Source organism: Pomacea canaliculata, linkage group LG8, assembly GCF_003073045.1.
Source record: "Pomacea canaliculata isolate SZHN2017 linkage group LG8, ASM307304v1, whole genome shotgun sequence".
In the NCBI taxonomy this organism is placed as follows: Eukaryota; Metazoa; Mollusca; class Gastropoda; order Architaenioglossa; family Ampullariidae; genus Pomacea; species Pomacea canaliculata.
Genome location: NC_037597.1, coordinates 8,106,935 through 8,121,686, shown reverse-complemented (window position 1 = coordinate 8,121,686; position 14,752 = coordinate 8,106,935). Strand labels below are relative to the sequence as shown.

The 14,752-nt window shown below is 41.6% G+C and overlaps 1 protein-coding gene across 1 annotated transcript in view; it reads right to left on the bottom strand.

Moving 5' to 3' along the window:
* The window catches only part of LOC112570350 (protein dispatched homolog 1-like), a 38,232-nt gene extending 32,199 nt beyond the window's left edge, over positions 1 to 6,033 (bottom strand). Inside the window, 1 exon segment of the mRNA XM_025248749.1 lies at positions 5,877 to 6,033. Within this exon segment, the coding sequence (XP_025104534.1) occupies positions 5,877 to 5,965 (89 nt within the window). The 5' untranslated portion in view covers positions 5,966 to 6,033.
* Between the last annotated feature and the right edge of the window lie 8,719 nt (positions 6,034 to 14,752).

Here is a 14,752-nt window from a genome sequence, read left to right as displayed (position 1 = left end):
TTTTTCTTTGTTTTTTTTTTCTTCCACATCTCTTTAGCTGCAGTGTAAGGTACTCGCATGAACCCATGTCAAACCCACATTAAACACGTGCACTCAGTAAATTTCTCACACCGTTTCTTTAATTCACTGTATAAACAGGTTGTAAAATTTCCAATTAATGGGTTAGTGTCCGAAAGTCCTCTCTAAGACAGTTCAGCCTAGAAAACTAGATATGGAAATGAGTCTTTGAAGAAGAAGGATTGGCCCAAAGGTATTCTTCAGAAGCTTATTAGACTGTACTCAAGGTTTGAAAGAACCATCTTTTGTTCAAACATTGAGCGCATTAGCATACGGCTGTAGACCTTCTCTCAATCTCTCTCAACACTGTGCTGTGCCTCAGGCTGTAATAAAACCTCGGTCTTTGAAAGAACTTCAATAGAATGCAAGGGAGTTGAAAACCTGGTCCAGCTGCTTATATCGGTGTCTCAAAGGACAGTCTAGTACACTTAGGTCGAGGCGCTCACGAAATGTGTGTGCGTGGGTGTGTGGATGTTTGTGTGTGTGTGTGTGCTTGTGTTTGTGTGTCTGTGTGCCTGTGTGTGTGTGCATGTGTGTGTGTATTTTTTTTTCTTTTCTGTAGCCCCAGCGAACAACCGACGGTACATTCTGTATCTCTCATCATTGTTGTTGACTACAAGCACGCGCGAAGACCCAAACAACCAACCATTATTATTTTTGATGATGGACAGCCCTACGTAAACTGACAGCTAATCAAATTCACACAAATGCTGCGGCAATTTATGTGCTACAGCTGTAAACACCCGCTGGTATCTCTATATAGATTGGAGATAGCAGAAAGCCTTGACGCAATACTGTTCATGATACTGCGAGTCACGAGCGATATATTTCTTTTCCTTTTGTTGTTCTTTCAGCAATATTTTTGTCAGTAATTTATTCGTATTGTTATTTACCCTTTTACCTTTTTTTGTCTGTTAGTTACCAGTTGTTCTTTGAACAAGCCAGTTTAAAGGACACGGTTAGTACTTTGAAGAACTGCATTGACAAAGAACGATTGATAATTAATGACATGTAATGCAAGATTGTATTTTTAGAGAAGGACGAAGACAGAGAAATAAAGACAGAAAGATATTGAATAAGAAAACAGAAGAAAGCAAAGAAGGAATACAACCATTTTTTTGTTTCATGAAAATGATAATGTAATGGTACTGGTAATGATGACGATGATGGTAATGGTATTCTCTGCTCTCAAGACTTTGGTCCCGGCATGTGACATTACAATAAAAAATTATAAATGTTCTTATATAGTGTGTTTCCCCGTTTGGCTGAGAGCTCAATGCTCGGCTAAAAGAATACAACACAAAGATTTAAATGGGAGAATTAGGATATACATGATTGTCATGTTTCGTGAAAGGAAAAAGTATGGATAAAGTTCTTCATTCAGCCTTGTGCTTCTTTTTTTCCCCTCACAGTCCAGAATTTCCGATCTACCCTCGATGAGATGAGTTTCTGTGAAAGCATTACGAAATGTCTAATGCATTTACCAGATTTGTTACTCCAATCCGAAATAATAAAAGCATTCACAGATTAATGACATCTTAGTCATCGTGTCCAAACCACACAAGCAATCACCACCTGCGGTGTCCAAAACATTTCATTCCACAGATTCAGCATGATTCTCATGGCCTCTCAAAGTTCCACAGAAAAAAAGCAGGTCAAAAGAAGCTGAGGCCACCAGGATGCCATGGGTAGGGGTGACATCTCAGTGTCTAGTGGCAAGCACGTAGTAAATCACGTATTAAAACGAGGTCCAGAGAACGAGAACTTGGCGCAAGTACAGGTAGTCCTCGACTTACGACGGGGATCCGTTCTTAACGCGGCGTCGTAAACCGAATTTCGACGTAAGTCGGATCATACGTTCATACAGTACTGTACCATAATAACAGTACAGTACTGCAAACACTTAGCCTATCCAAACACCTATCCTAACACAGTACCCTACATAATTATCAATAAACATAAGTACAGTACAATATTGTGCAGTACAGTACGCTTTGTTATCACTGTCGCTTTCATAGGAGCAGATCCTGTCACATGTTCAAGGATGCGATCTTTATCCTTGATAATTGTAGCTACTGTGTAACGACTAAGTCCTAATGACCTGCTAATTTCTGTTGCTGTTTCCCCCTTCTCAGATTGCCTTATGATATCCACTTTCACCTCCATGGTGATGGCCTTCCTTTTCTTTGAAGCACTGACCTCGTAAGTCGGAATGAGCGTCGTAACCACGAAACGACGTAACTCGAGACCGTCGTAACCCGAGGACTACCTGTACTGTACCTGGGGACGCCCACAGACCATCAAAAAAACTGAAATACATTTGACAATCGCGTCACCATCCATGCCAGTTATATGGAGCCTCGCTTTCTTTCTTTTTTTTTTTTCTCTCTTTTTTCTTTCTCTCTGGAAGTCGATTCACACACCAACAAGGCTTTACTGTCCGTCCTACAAAGTCAAGAGCATTCAGCACATTTGGAAAGCTGAATTGTATTTGCAAGTAACTCCACCGATCATTCTCTGAACACCACCTTTACTCATTGTGTATCATCCGGAAGCCTAATTTTGAAAAAAAAAAAAAAATGAGTAAACTTTGAAAATCTCCAAGACCTGGAGTGACCACAGTATGGTCTGATGAACATTTGTTACAAAGTGCTTGGCTCTTCCAGGTTGTTTGCAATTTGCACTTCATCTATGCACCACGTGCAAGCACACTCACACAATGCAAACTTTCTCTCTTTATATATTTGTTAGCACATAACAAAGAAAATCAAAAGTGGCAAAGTCACTTTCTCTCTCTCGCTTTGTTCTGTCTTTCCAACTAGCCTATTGCTTCGCTTACTTATGAGACCGTTATGATGAAAACAGTTGACCACGCGTTGATTTGTAGCAGAGAGGTAGGTAACATATTCCATAAGCAACATCCGGAATGAGTAGATAAAAACACTCTGTAACCCACACACTGTGGGGAGATAAAGATGTTGAGATGACAGGGAGGAGGGCTGAGAGGTGAGCTGAAGGGAGGATGTCAACCTCTTAAAGTAAGATATTTAGATTGTACAAACAGTGTTTTAGCTTAGGGTTAGGGAGCGAGCGTTTGTGTTTAATTGTTTGTAGTAGAATTACTAAAGTAGTGTTGTAGGTTATGCATTGTTTATATATATTGTAGGTAAAAGCGCACAGGCTTACAAGGTACTCTGTGTGATTCGATGAATATGTTTTAATATATATATACATCTATATGAATTATGTTGGGTATATATAAATAAGAATTGATATATATATATAAGAATTATCTCGGCTAAGAAAGATATTCTATGACTGATGAAGGTCTGACTTCTTGCAGAATATTTGTTCTTTAACGCTAAGTTATTGTCTACACATTTACGGACAAGTATAGGTAAACAACGAAAATTAATAATGATTCAATTTCGGTGTTATTTCGTACTTTTATTATACTTTTATAGTTATGCAACTTGCTCTCATTGTCCTAGAAATGGGAAGGGGGTCAATTTTAAGACACTACACCTATACCATAACCAAGTATTTTATATATAACATGTGCAAACTTTGCATGTAACCTACGCTTCTCCTCCTGTATACTTGGATTCAGCTAGAGCTTATTTGTAATACCTAATTCAAACAAATGTTGTGTAAATAGTTGTTTCAGTGCATTGTTTAGTGAATAAAAAAATTGTGTGTACATGTTTATAGTAGACCTACCTACAGAGCACACATCAGCAACACGTGCTTGGGGGAGAGGAGGAAAGGAGAGAGACTGATTGTCTACACAATAAATTCAGCCTGGGTTCAGGGTAGAGCTCCGAGCAAGTTCTGCTTTCTGGAAATCTTGGGAATTTTAATTTCGAATATTTTCGTTCTACAGGTAGTTGAATTTGTGGATGCAGAACCAGGAGATACGGAGAGCCTGTTGTGTATATCAAACACTTGAATGATTTATACAGATTATGCGGGTTTCTATATGCTTTAACGAAGAATATGAAATACACTTTATATTGTGCCATAATTATACACATTGTACACTTGAATGGTTTAGAGAAGTTATACACGTACATGCTTCGTAGAAATTATACACAGGAATGTGTCATGAATGTGTAATGTGTTTTTTTATGCAGAAGATGAAAACACTTTGAACTGTGGCGTCTATATATTCAATTTCTGTGAAGATTGTTTATAAGTATTATAGTATTTCAAACGCTTTTCTTCTTATATTGCCAAGAACTTCCTAAAAATACCCAAAATACAAAAAAGACAAAACAAATAATCTCGTCGTCTAACGATGAAGAAAAATCAAAGAAGTTACATCCTCTGTAAAGTTCTCCGTATCAGGAAAATTGTAATTTTACAACAGTTTATAGTCTGATAAGATATTTGCCATATACAATATTTTATTTATGTTTAAAGGACTCTTTAAAAGTATGCTACTGTCTATGAAAAAACATTCATATTTATTCTCTTTCCTCCTATCCCTCTCTCTTTCTTTGTCTCTCCTTTTGTCTCTTTCTCTTCAGAATAAATTTAAACATAATTCGTTCAAACGGACATTTCATCATTCTAATATCAGATTAAGCACATTAATAGGTTGAGGAGAGTATTGAAGAAAGTCACTTGGGTCACTCTCAATGCTTCTTCTCAATTCCTTTTCTTGCTTACAAGTTTGTTTATTGTTATCTTGACCTTAACGGCATTTTTAAGATAAACACTTTCATACGTGCCACGAAAACAAAACAAAGACCCGGGGAATAAACGACAGCAATTAAGACTGAAATGCGAGTTGAAGGGCGGTACAGGTCGTAAACAGAGACAGATTGACTGGAGCGACAAAGGACACAATCGTGGCATGTAAATGTTCCACCTATTTACAGCAGGCGCCGGGGCTGCGCGATATGCGGTGTGAGTGACTCACCGTGCAAATGGACCAGTGAGTGCTGCAGGGGGCCTTGTGTCAGACCTTCTCCCTCCCTCTAAATATGTCATTTAAATATCAAAATTAAAAGAAAATAATCTAAATGATGTTTCTTGAAGAAAATCCGCATACAATGGAGAGGGAGGGTGTAGTGTAGTGTACCTGTGAAGGATTGAGCATGGAGGTTTGTAGAAATCGGATGTAGAATTGGTGAGAGACAATTATACAGTTTTTGGAAGAGCGGGAATTGTTATGAAAGGAGGCATACAATAGAGCGGAGACTTGTAATATACTGAGAGTTTGGTACATTATGGGATGTGTTTGCAAAAAGCGCGGAGATGAGGGCCGGGATGCACGTGGTAGATGAAGCGTGACTGAGATGACGACGTATATAAACATACACAACACCAAACAGACTGCAAACAGACTTGACCCGGAGTTTGCACATCATCGTCATCTAAATTGGTTATACACTATTATAGCATAAATATTTGATTTTAAAGCATCTTTCTTCTGACAAACAAACCAATAACAACAAAATCTTTGTCTGCAGAAGACAAAAACAAACTCACAGTTTGCCAGATCCCATCTCGCGGCATGGCCTGGTGCACACGCGCGCAGCACGAGCGGAAAAACGGACACGCAAGGGATGACTAGCACATCATCATTATTATCATCATTAGTATTATCATCATGTGAGCATCTTCATCCTCATCCTCATTATCATCCACGCCCGTGCACGCTTTGTGGTGTCTCGCTCTGACACAGCAACCAACCCGTCGCACTCGGCCCGCAGCTTGGTCGTCGCGCACCCATATGGCGCGTCGCCTCCGTAGCCGCCGCCACCCGCCCCTTCCTCCATCACGCCCCCATCCCCCGATGGAGCGATACTCACACTTTACTGTTCATGGCCTGCACGTAGTGGTAACTCCTCGGTCCACTCAGCCCTGGGGGCCCGGGGTCGCCGCAACGCTGTGTCCTCATGCAAGGCCCTCGCGACGCACCTTCAGGAAAACATCTTAGCCATTTGCCAGACAAGTGTCGTCTGCTCTGGCCTTCCAGCCGCTGGCACCACGTGACCACCTGCGTCATAAAATATGCGCCCGAGCGCAATGGTAGGCAGGCGACCTTCGGAGGGAGAAGAGGAGGAGGAGGGGGACGAGTGTGGGTAGAGGGAGGGGTTGGAAGAGCTTGGGTGGTGGAGGGGAACCTCCGCGTGAGGTAGTCAGTAGAGCGGAGAGGATCATTAACGATGAAACGTCAGCTCGATCTCAACCCGGGTTCATTTTGTTTGGGTGGGTTTTATTTATTTTTTTTTGTGACGAAAATCGATGCCGAAGAGATGGTTGAGGAAACACAAACTATTTTCCCCCACTTACATCCCATGTCTTTGTTGTTTCTCTAGTTTCAGTTGAGAAAACTCTGTAGAATGTAAGAGAGACGAGGATGGTTTTCAGGAATTGAGTCGTGAATAGTATACCCTTCTGCTTGCGATTCAGATTTGTGTGTCTGTGGGAGAAGTGAGTGGACAAAGAGTGGACACGAGAAATGTTTAAAACACAGAGAAAAACCTGTTGGAGGCTGTGTAGGTCTTCCGCTGGACTTTGATCACACCCATCTCCAACAGGTCGTTAAAAGCAATCGCACAATGATCAAGAATGTGTGAGGAGGTTGTAGTAAGATCTGTCTTACATAATTATTTTGTTTACACTACAGTTCTTTGGAATATATTCAGCTGTGCTACGTCTTTAACTCCCCCTACCCACAATATAAACTCAACAAAAACTAGAAATTGTTTTCTATTCCCCGTCTTTTACAGGCTTACTCAGTTCAGACATGACATTTAAATTGCACTCTGAGGCAACTGAGAAGAATACAAACGAACATAAAGCTGTCATTAATTTTTTTTTAATTTGCGCTAATTGTGTTTTTCATTATATATTGTTGCGGCCTTATGCTCCTCGAGGAGTAACAAGGACTAAACGTTGTTTTTTTAATTAACTTTTTTGTTTTTTTAAAGAAGAAACAATGTAGTTGTTCTAATTCTAATTTCTGACGTCACATACAGCCGCCATTAATGAGAAAACTTGGAGCATATGATGACGTCAGTAACGCCCAAACAGCGATCTAACTGGATGACGTCACGAGCTCCCAAAGCCATTACTTGCGTTGTTCGACATCAAAGAAAATGTTCTGCTTGCGCTTCTGTGTCATCTCCTGTCATGACAGCTTTGCAAAACCTTTGTAATGGCATCGGACAGGTTTACACTGCCTCGGTAATGTCATGTGACAGCTTTGTAACAGCCCTGTAATGACGCCAGCAGTGTTGCAACAAGCCTGCAATTACATCTGACAGTGTCAGGATGTCCCTGTAACTTCATCCAGCCACCGCACGGCTCTCCCGTACTGACATCTGACCACTGACTATCCCCACTTCTAATGACAGGCTTCGTGACATCCCCGGGGTGACTGTTATGACGCGAGAGTAAGTCCTTTCCACAGAGCAATATGGGAACTCAAGAAAAGAAAAAGCGTCTTGTTTTCAATGTTTAACAGTTCGATGCCCAAACCCCGCGGACAATAATTCCTGTATCTTTACCCCAAAGTTGACTGGTTGCTCTGGTTGGAAAGTGCATCCATCTAGAGGGGATTTTTCACTATGAGGGGAGAGGGAAGAAAAATCCGGACGGCCAGCCGTGCGAACAGGTGTCACGTACAGAGAGAACCCAGTGTCGAGATTTGAACCCAGGGCCTCTCAATGCAGTAGGGACTAGCGAGGTTTTTAACCACCATACCAAATTTTACCCCAAGGTATATTTGCCCCCACCTTAACTACTGATATACACATCTTGGGGGTCAGGATACAGCTTCATAATTTCGGAAACAAGACGCTTGTCCTCCTCGAGTTCCCCATGTTGCCCCAGTTGCCCCTCGCTTCATAACTGACCCTGAAGGAACTTTTTTTATGGCGTTCTCTTATTGCACCTGACAGCTTCGTCAGACCCTTGTGAGGACAGCTGACAGCTTTGTAAACAACGCCTTCGTTTGACACGACATTTTTTTTATTTTATTTTTATTTTGATGCAATGCTGTACCACTTGATGTTGTTGACTTTAGTTTTGTTTTGTTCGGTTTGATTTTGGTTTGTTTGATCTGGCTTGGGTTCGATTTATTTGGTTTTGACTTGCTTTAGTTTGTTTGGTTTGGCTTGATCTTGGTTTGAGTGGTTTGGACTGGTTTTGGCTGGTTTGGTGAGTGTCAAAATGCTTCAAATAAAACCTTTATTTTATCGGTCTTCAGTGGACCAGATACTAACAACTATTTTGTCAATCGTGTTTGTTTGTTTGTTTTGTTTGTTTGTTTACTGCGAGTAAAGATGGCAGTGTCAAGTGTAGAGGCTTCGACACTCCATTTTCTACTGCATTGGCTGCTTGATTACACGCGGAGGAAAACAAATAACGGTGTTTTCGAGACGAGAAGAGACTTCACGTCAAGACGTTTCCATCCAAAAACGGGCAATGCGGCAGTGACGTAGTAGCTTTTTCCCTCCTGACGTCACAAGCGCTACTTTTAAGTGCCGTTGCCTTATTGATGAGAGCCGCAGATGTGCCTGCAGGCAGTGTTTCAGGAAATGTTGGGCCAAGCTAATTTCACCGATATCGTTAGCCCATAAAATATTCCTCTTTAGTGCGAGCTGCTCAGGCGTGCAAGCTGACTCGAGTGCACGCGTGTGCATGCATCTGTGTGCATGTGTGTGTGCTGTGTGGGTGAGAAATTTTGTTTGTTGTTTTTTTTAGAAAATGTGCGTGTACCTAAGAGTGTGTGTGGGAGAGAGAGAGAGAGAGAGAGTTGTGGGAGAGAAATAGAAAATGCTTGTGCGTATGTGAGTTCCCACTCCTAAACTCGCTACTTTGTCTGTTGGCAGCAGATCATATTTAAGACAAAAAATCCCCACCCACCTCACCCCCCCCTCTCAAAAGAAAAAACAGTGAAGAAACAAAAAAAAATTTCTTAAAGAGTAAAGCACAACACCGGAATTTTCTATTTAGTGGGGATTTTGTGGGATGACCATGACCTAGAAAGTAGAGTAATCCTCCTTTGTTCTGTCTTCCACTACAAGGCGGACGCTTTCTTCAGAGACCTGCCTCCTCCACACATTGTACCAAACCTCACTTAGTCGAGCTTTGTGACGTTCATTAGTTCTGCCACATAGTTACTTTTTTTTTCAGGGACAAGCGCTTGTCAGAAGTTGTTGCAAGTTAAAGAGTTTTGTTTGTTTTTTGTTTTTATTTGTTCTTTTGCTTACTGTCCTTGTGTAGAAATCGTCTAGTTTTTTATTGTCAAAGACTTTTCTCGAAGCTTATTGCAAAATGTGTTCATCCTTTGTATCAAAATATTTTTCCGTCTTACAGAAAAGCATAGGTTAGAGTTTTCAGGGGAGGGGGGAGCAGTCTAGTTTCTTAGTGCCCTGTCTTCTGGTTTTGATATAACTGACAAGAGATGACTGCGAATCCTGCGGTTATCCTTCTTTTTCTCTCTCGCTCTATTTCACACACCCACACACAATACCACATACATATCAATAACACACACATACACTATCCTTTCTAAAGCCCACCCCCTTCTCACTGATCAATCGATCCCTTTTGCCCTGCTGCCCAGTCCTTTTTTCCTCCGCTTCTTCCATCCCACAATCTTGTGCTATTTTGGCCGCGCACGTTCCTTAAAATAGGAATCGAACGCCCAGCGCGTTATCTGCCGTCGCCACGCGCGGCCATGCTGTCTCCCCTCTCGGTCCGTGGCCTCGCCCTCACCTTCATGCTTAGACGGGGCAAGTCCATTCACTGCGGAAGGGGACACAGGTTGGTGAGCGACGCCTGCAGGGAATCTTGCCGACGGGCTTCGCGTCGAAACGCCAGCCGCAGCGACTCGCTCCTCCATTCATGATCCTCCCGTCTGGTCAGCCTGGGGCCCCAGCAGGGTGGAGACGAGAGTGGAGAGAAATCCTTTTGAGCGGAGGACAATTTTACACTTTGATGGATGCGCCGCGCTGGGTTCCAGCCCCAAATACAGTTCGCGTATTCTGCCGTCCATGTTTGTTACTAGGTGGAAACATGACAGTTTCGGATGCGGTCAAAGGTCGACATCTTGTCTTTGAGAAAATTTTGGTTCGAGTTCCATGCATGTAATGTTGAGTATAGTCAATTATTATGTAATGTTTGATTACTGTGGGTACAGGTCATGTCAGTTATTTTTCGGTCCCCATCCCCTCCTCAACACATTCTTTCGGCCACCGAGAAACTGCGTGTCTATATGAATACATCAGACTACGAACACATAAAAGAAATACTTTGACATTTGTGCACTAATACTAATTTTCTTGCTACCACGCGAGTAACGTAGGCAGAAGGTCAATACCTGAATGCCAAATCGCAATATATGTGGTCATAAAGAAGAAAAATTAACAGGAGACACAATATAATTACATTCGAGAACGCCATTTTTTTTTTTTTAAAGTTAATGAAATGTCTGGAAGGAGAGTAACTTGAGTTTTTAACTCGTCATAAGCTGGCGGGCGCGCGTGTGTGTGTAATGAAAACCACAATAAACAGATTCAGTGAAATAAAAATTCTTTTAAAAAAGCAGCACTTTAAATGAGACTGCAATACACTTTCTCCGGTAAACCTGGTCTTAGCCCCAGACCGTAAAAGGTCATTCTGGGGGTCAAGACTTGGCAGAAGTTAGGCTGGAAGACCAGCAAGGGGAGGATTTTGTGTGTCAACCTTAAAGAACAGCGTAAATTATCAGACGTGGAATATTGGTATCAGGTTAATGTAATACACACTTCAGTCGTAACTTAGCCGTGCAACCTGTTTCTGTCTGAACCTGCATTGTCATCTGCAACATTGTCGTCTGCAACGGTCACACACGTGAGAATATCCATCTTTGCTGCGCAGGTAAATGGTTTAAGCAAACTACAACACAGAACTTGGATCACAGATCATCATGAAGCCAGCCCGTGGATGATGGTCTTTTAATTAAGAACAAACTTTGGTATGCTTAAGACAGGTTCAGACTGGACATGGTCGCTCAGATGAGACATCACCTTCTATCTCTGAACATTACACAAAGCAAAAAAAAAAAAAAAAAGTAATTTCAAACTGTCTACTTTTACATTAACAGTGCCAAGACTAGAAAATCGTTTTCTGTCTGTACATAACTTGGATTTCATGTCTTTTACTCGGAAGAGAAAGAATAAAACAATCTTTTCTTTCCTTCTTTGTTCTTTTTTTGGAGCTCCAGGGCAAAACTTCTAAATTTAGACTAAACACATTTTGAACTACTCGATAAAACGTAATTTAAACTACTCGATAGCGGAGTCCCGGTGGAACTTTGATTTTCGTTTCCTCCTCCTGCTGTCGTTTGAGTCCATCACTTCCTATTCGTCTGCTTTTTGGGTTTGTCTTTTTTTCTTCTTCTTCTTCTTTGCTTTTTTTTTTCTTTTTTTCTTTTCTTTTTTTTTTTTTTTTTGTAATCTTTTACTTCCTCTTTTAGCAACAGTCTGTCGGGTGCTTTTTATTTATTTTCTTTCCCAAGGCAGACGTATCTTTCTGTAGTGTCCATTAATTTTTTTTTTTTAATTTCGATTTATTTTTTAAAAAACAGTTGTAGTGACATCTATGTCACATGCTCCTTCTTCCTGGTTGGCTAAGGACTTCTTTAACGTCACTGACAATGCGGGGAGGGTATAGAGCCATGTGGGGTAGGAGAGTGGTGGAAGATGGGTAGGTTAGGCATGTGAGTGGGAGGTGATGGGTAGCGAGGGTCGCGTGGGGGGCATGCGCAGTCACACAAGGAAGATGTCGCTGTGGTGGAGTCTGGACAGAAGGCGAGCGTGCAGCAGCCATTTTGTTTCGCTTCCAGATAGGTGCTGCCACGACACACCCGTGGAGTAGTAACTGCTCCTCGGACCAGAGGACTTGCTTATGTGGTCGAGTAGTTTTGTTTCTGGGACTAGATGACTCTCTTCTAGCCATAGATTAGTTGAGTTCTGCTTTAGTAGGACTGTTACCGATGATGGCGATATTTCTGCAGGTGAGGACACTTTGTGTCTTCCATAACCATCGAGTTCACTTTTATTATTAATGAATCTACTTCCTTCACCTGTGATTGCTCTTCCGTTGGCAAGGTATAGTTAGCACAATTGTAACTCACTGCTCATTGCTGTAGATAGTAACTGCCATTGGTCAGTGTCCAGTGTCAGTGTTTCTCAAACATGTTGTAGTTTGAGCCGAAGCAGTTTCGCGCTGCCATGTCAAGACCAATGACAAAGTGGGGTTTATGGCGATTTGTTGATGTTTTCTCTCACTAAAGCATGATGAATGCTTAACGAAAACCACCTGTGTGTGCTTGTGTGTAAGGAATGTTTGTATGTATGATCCTCCACACCTATAACCACACACATACATTCCCCAAGTCCTAAATTTGCTGTAGCATCCTTGACGGTTGAAGATATCGCGTTCCATACTGTTTACTCCCAACTGATTAGCTTTAGACATCGATTCCATTTGTCAGTGCAAACAGCTTTATGGAAAATGGATACTTTTGACTTTTCCCGGATTCACGAAACACAGGCTGGCTGTCGGTTTCACATCTTCCGGCGATGAAACCCCGCGAGTGACGTCAGGTAACCGAGGAGGGAGACAATTGATTGTCGTCTTAGAAATTTGCTGCCTGCTCTTTAAGTCACTTTTGTCACTTTTTTCTGTTCTTGTATCAAAATCTGTTAGTGCAGATTCAGTGGTCCTTCTGGTTCCTGCTCTGTGTTTTGCTTCCTTCAAAAGACACAGTCCTGCCAACATTCTCCTACAAGTAGACAGACTAAATGATGACAAACGTAAGAAGATTAATACTGCATATTGTTTTCACTTGTGAGAGAGAGAGAAGAGAAGATATATATGCGGTTGTGAGGAGGGTTAGGGGTGGTGGGCGTGGATGGACTGACACATGAAAGCCATGATACAGGATGTGAACATGAGTGATGCTGATGCGAGGCCAAAGGTCGTGCTGTCGGGGTCCCCGAGAGTCGCAGTGTGTGATCTGTCCTTTACCGTTGCGACTAAACTGTTGTGCCGGTGCCAGCAGTCCACAGAGTTGCTTGTGGCCGTGGCGTCCGATTACATCCAGCTCCAGCCACCAGACCGTGATGCATTAGGCCGCGTGAAGCTGACAGCCTCTCACCCCCTCTGCACCCCACCACCCCACTACCCAGCCTCCCCAGCCCCACACTGATGGAGTTGATCACATCACCACATGACCAGATCACCCCCAGCCTCGACGGGGGATCCAGACAGGCAGCGATAATACTGACACAAAAAAGGTAGAGCTATTAATAAAATGGACTTGTTGCCATGTGAGGAGGGCGTGCTCTCTGAGGCACCGCCATCAAGAAGCCATTGCTGGCAACCTGCGAGTCCGGACAAAGAAGAGAACAAAACTGGATACCCACGAACTGAAACGAAAATCCATTAATTGTAGTATTCTTTCGGGATACAATGGCAGTTTCTATAAGGACTACACAGAAGGTCGGGTTGCTATAATAGGGTCTCATAAGGTGTAATGATGAAGGTTGAGTCAGATCTCGGGTAGAAGAAGAGCTAGAAGAGATAACAATGGTTTGAGTGAAAGTAATCAAATACTAATTAGTGAAACAACATTCTAGACATTACTTTGTGTTTTAACAGAGCAGACGATCGTAATCGCTGTCATCCTCATGTCGAAAAGATACTTTTCTTACCTTCCTTCCTTCCTCTCTGTCCCAGATATTTCCAGAACTTTTGGCCAATCAATGTTATTAATTTTTACACATTTTTATTTAGCTCGTTCTGTCTATCTGTCTCGTTGGAATTTTGTGATCGATTTTTCATCCACTTCCCATCGTCCTTGACGCCTGAAATCTTTCACCAGTCACTCATTTCCGGTGACAATATGAAATCAATTCCAGCAGTCCACAAGTAGTAAAATAGTTTTATTTTAATTTTCCTTTCTTGTTCAGAAAAGAAATGTAACTCTGCGGACTTGATTCCGCTTTCGCATGCAATAGTTCAATTATTTTACCCTTTTAATTATATTTTAAAATAAATATTTTAAAAATATTTTGTTTACTTATTTTATTCCCCTCCACAACACGAAGACAACGTTACATCATTGGTTGTATTATAAAGCATGCTTTGTGCATGATTTTTTTGGGGGGGTTAGAACTCCTGAAAAGTTTCATTTCTTGATAAAGAAAACTAATTCTATACCTATAACTTTATTTTCTCTTCAATATTTAGTCTTTTCTTCATTCGTACATTTGTCGTTTACATTTTCAAGCATTTGTCAGTTGCTAGTCCTGTCAAAACTTTGTCTGGTATGGGTGTGTACAAGATATCGCCGTGTGCCAGGAGAATGCCGGTCTTCAGACCTTTCTAAAATCGGAAAAGAGAGTGAAAGGTCCAGACAAATAACGACAATGAAGGCAAAGAAAGACTTGGCAAAACCAGAAGTTTCTTGAGTCGAAATTAAAGGAGCAAATTCTTTGGGATTCCTTTCTTAAAATGCATCTCTCTTGTCTCTAGTACAGAGCTGTCTCTAGTACTACCTATTACTACCAAAATTTCAATTTATCGTCTAAGAAAAGTTTCTAAAATAAGTAATTTGTTATTTTTCTTTCTAAAGCACCTCCTCCTCAGGTACCCCGACTACACACGTTTTGCTTGTGTGTGTGTG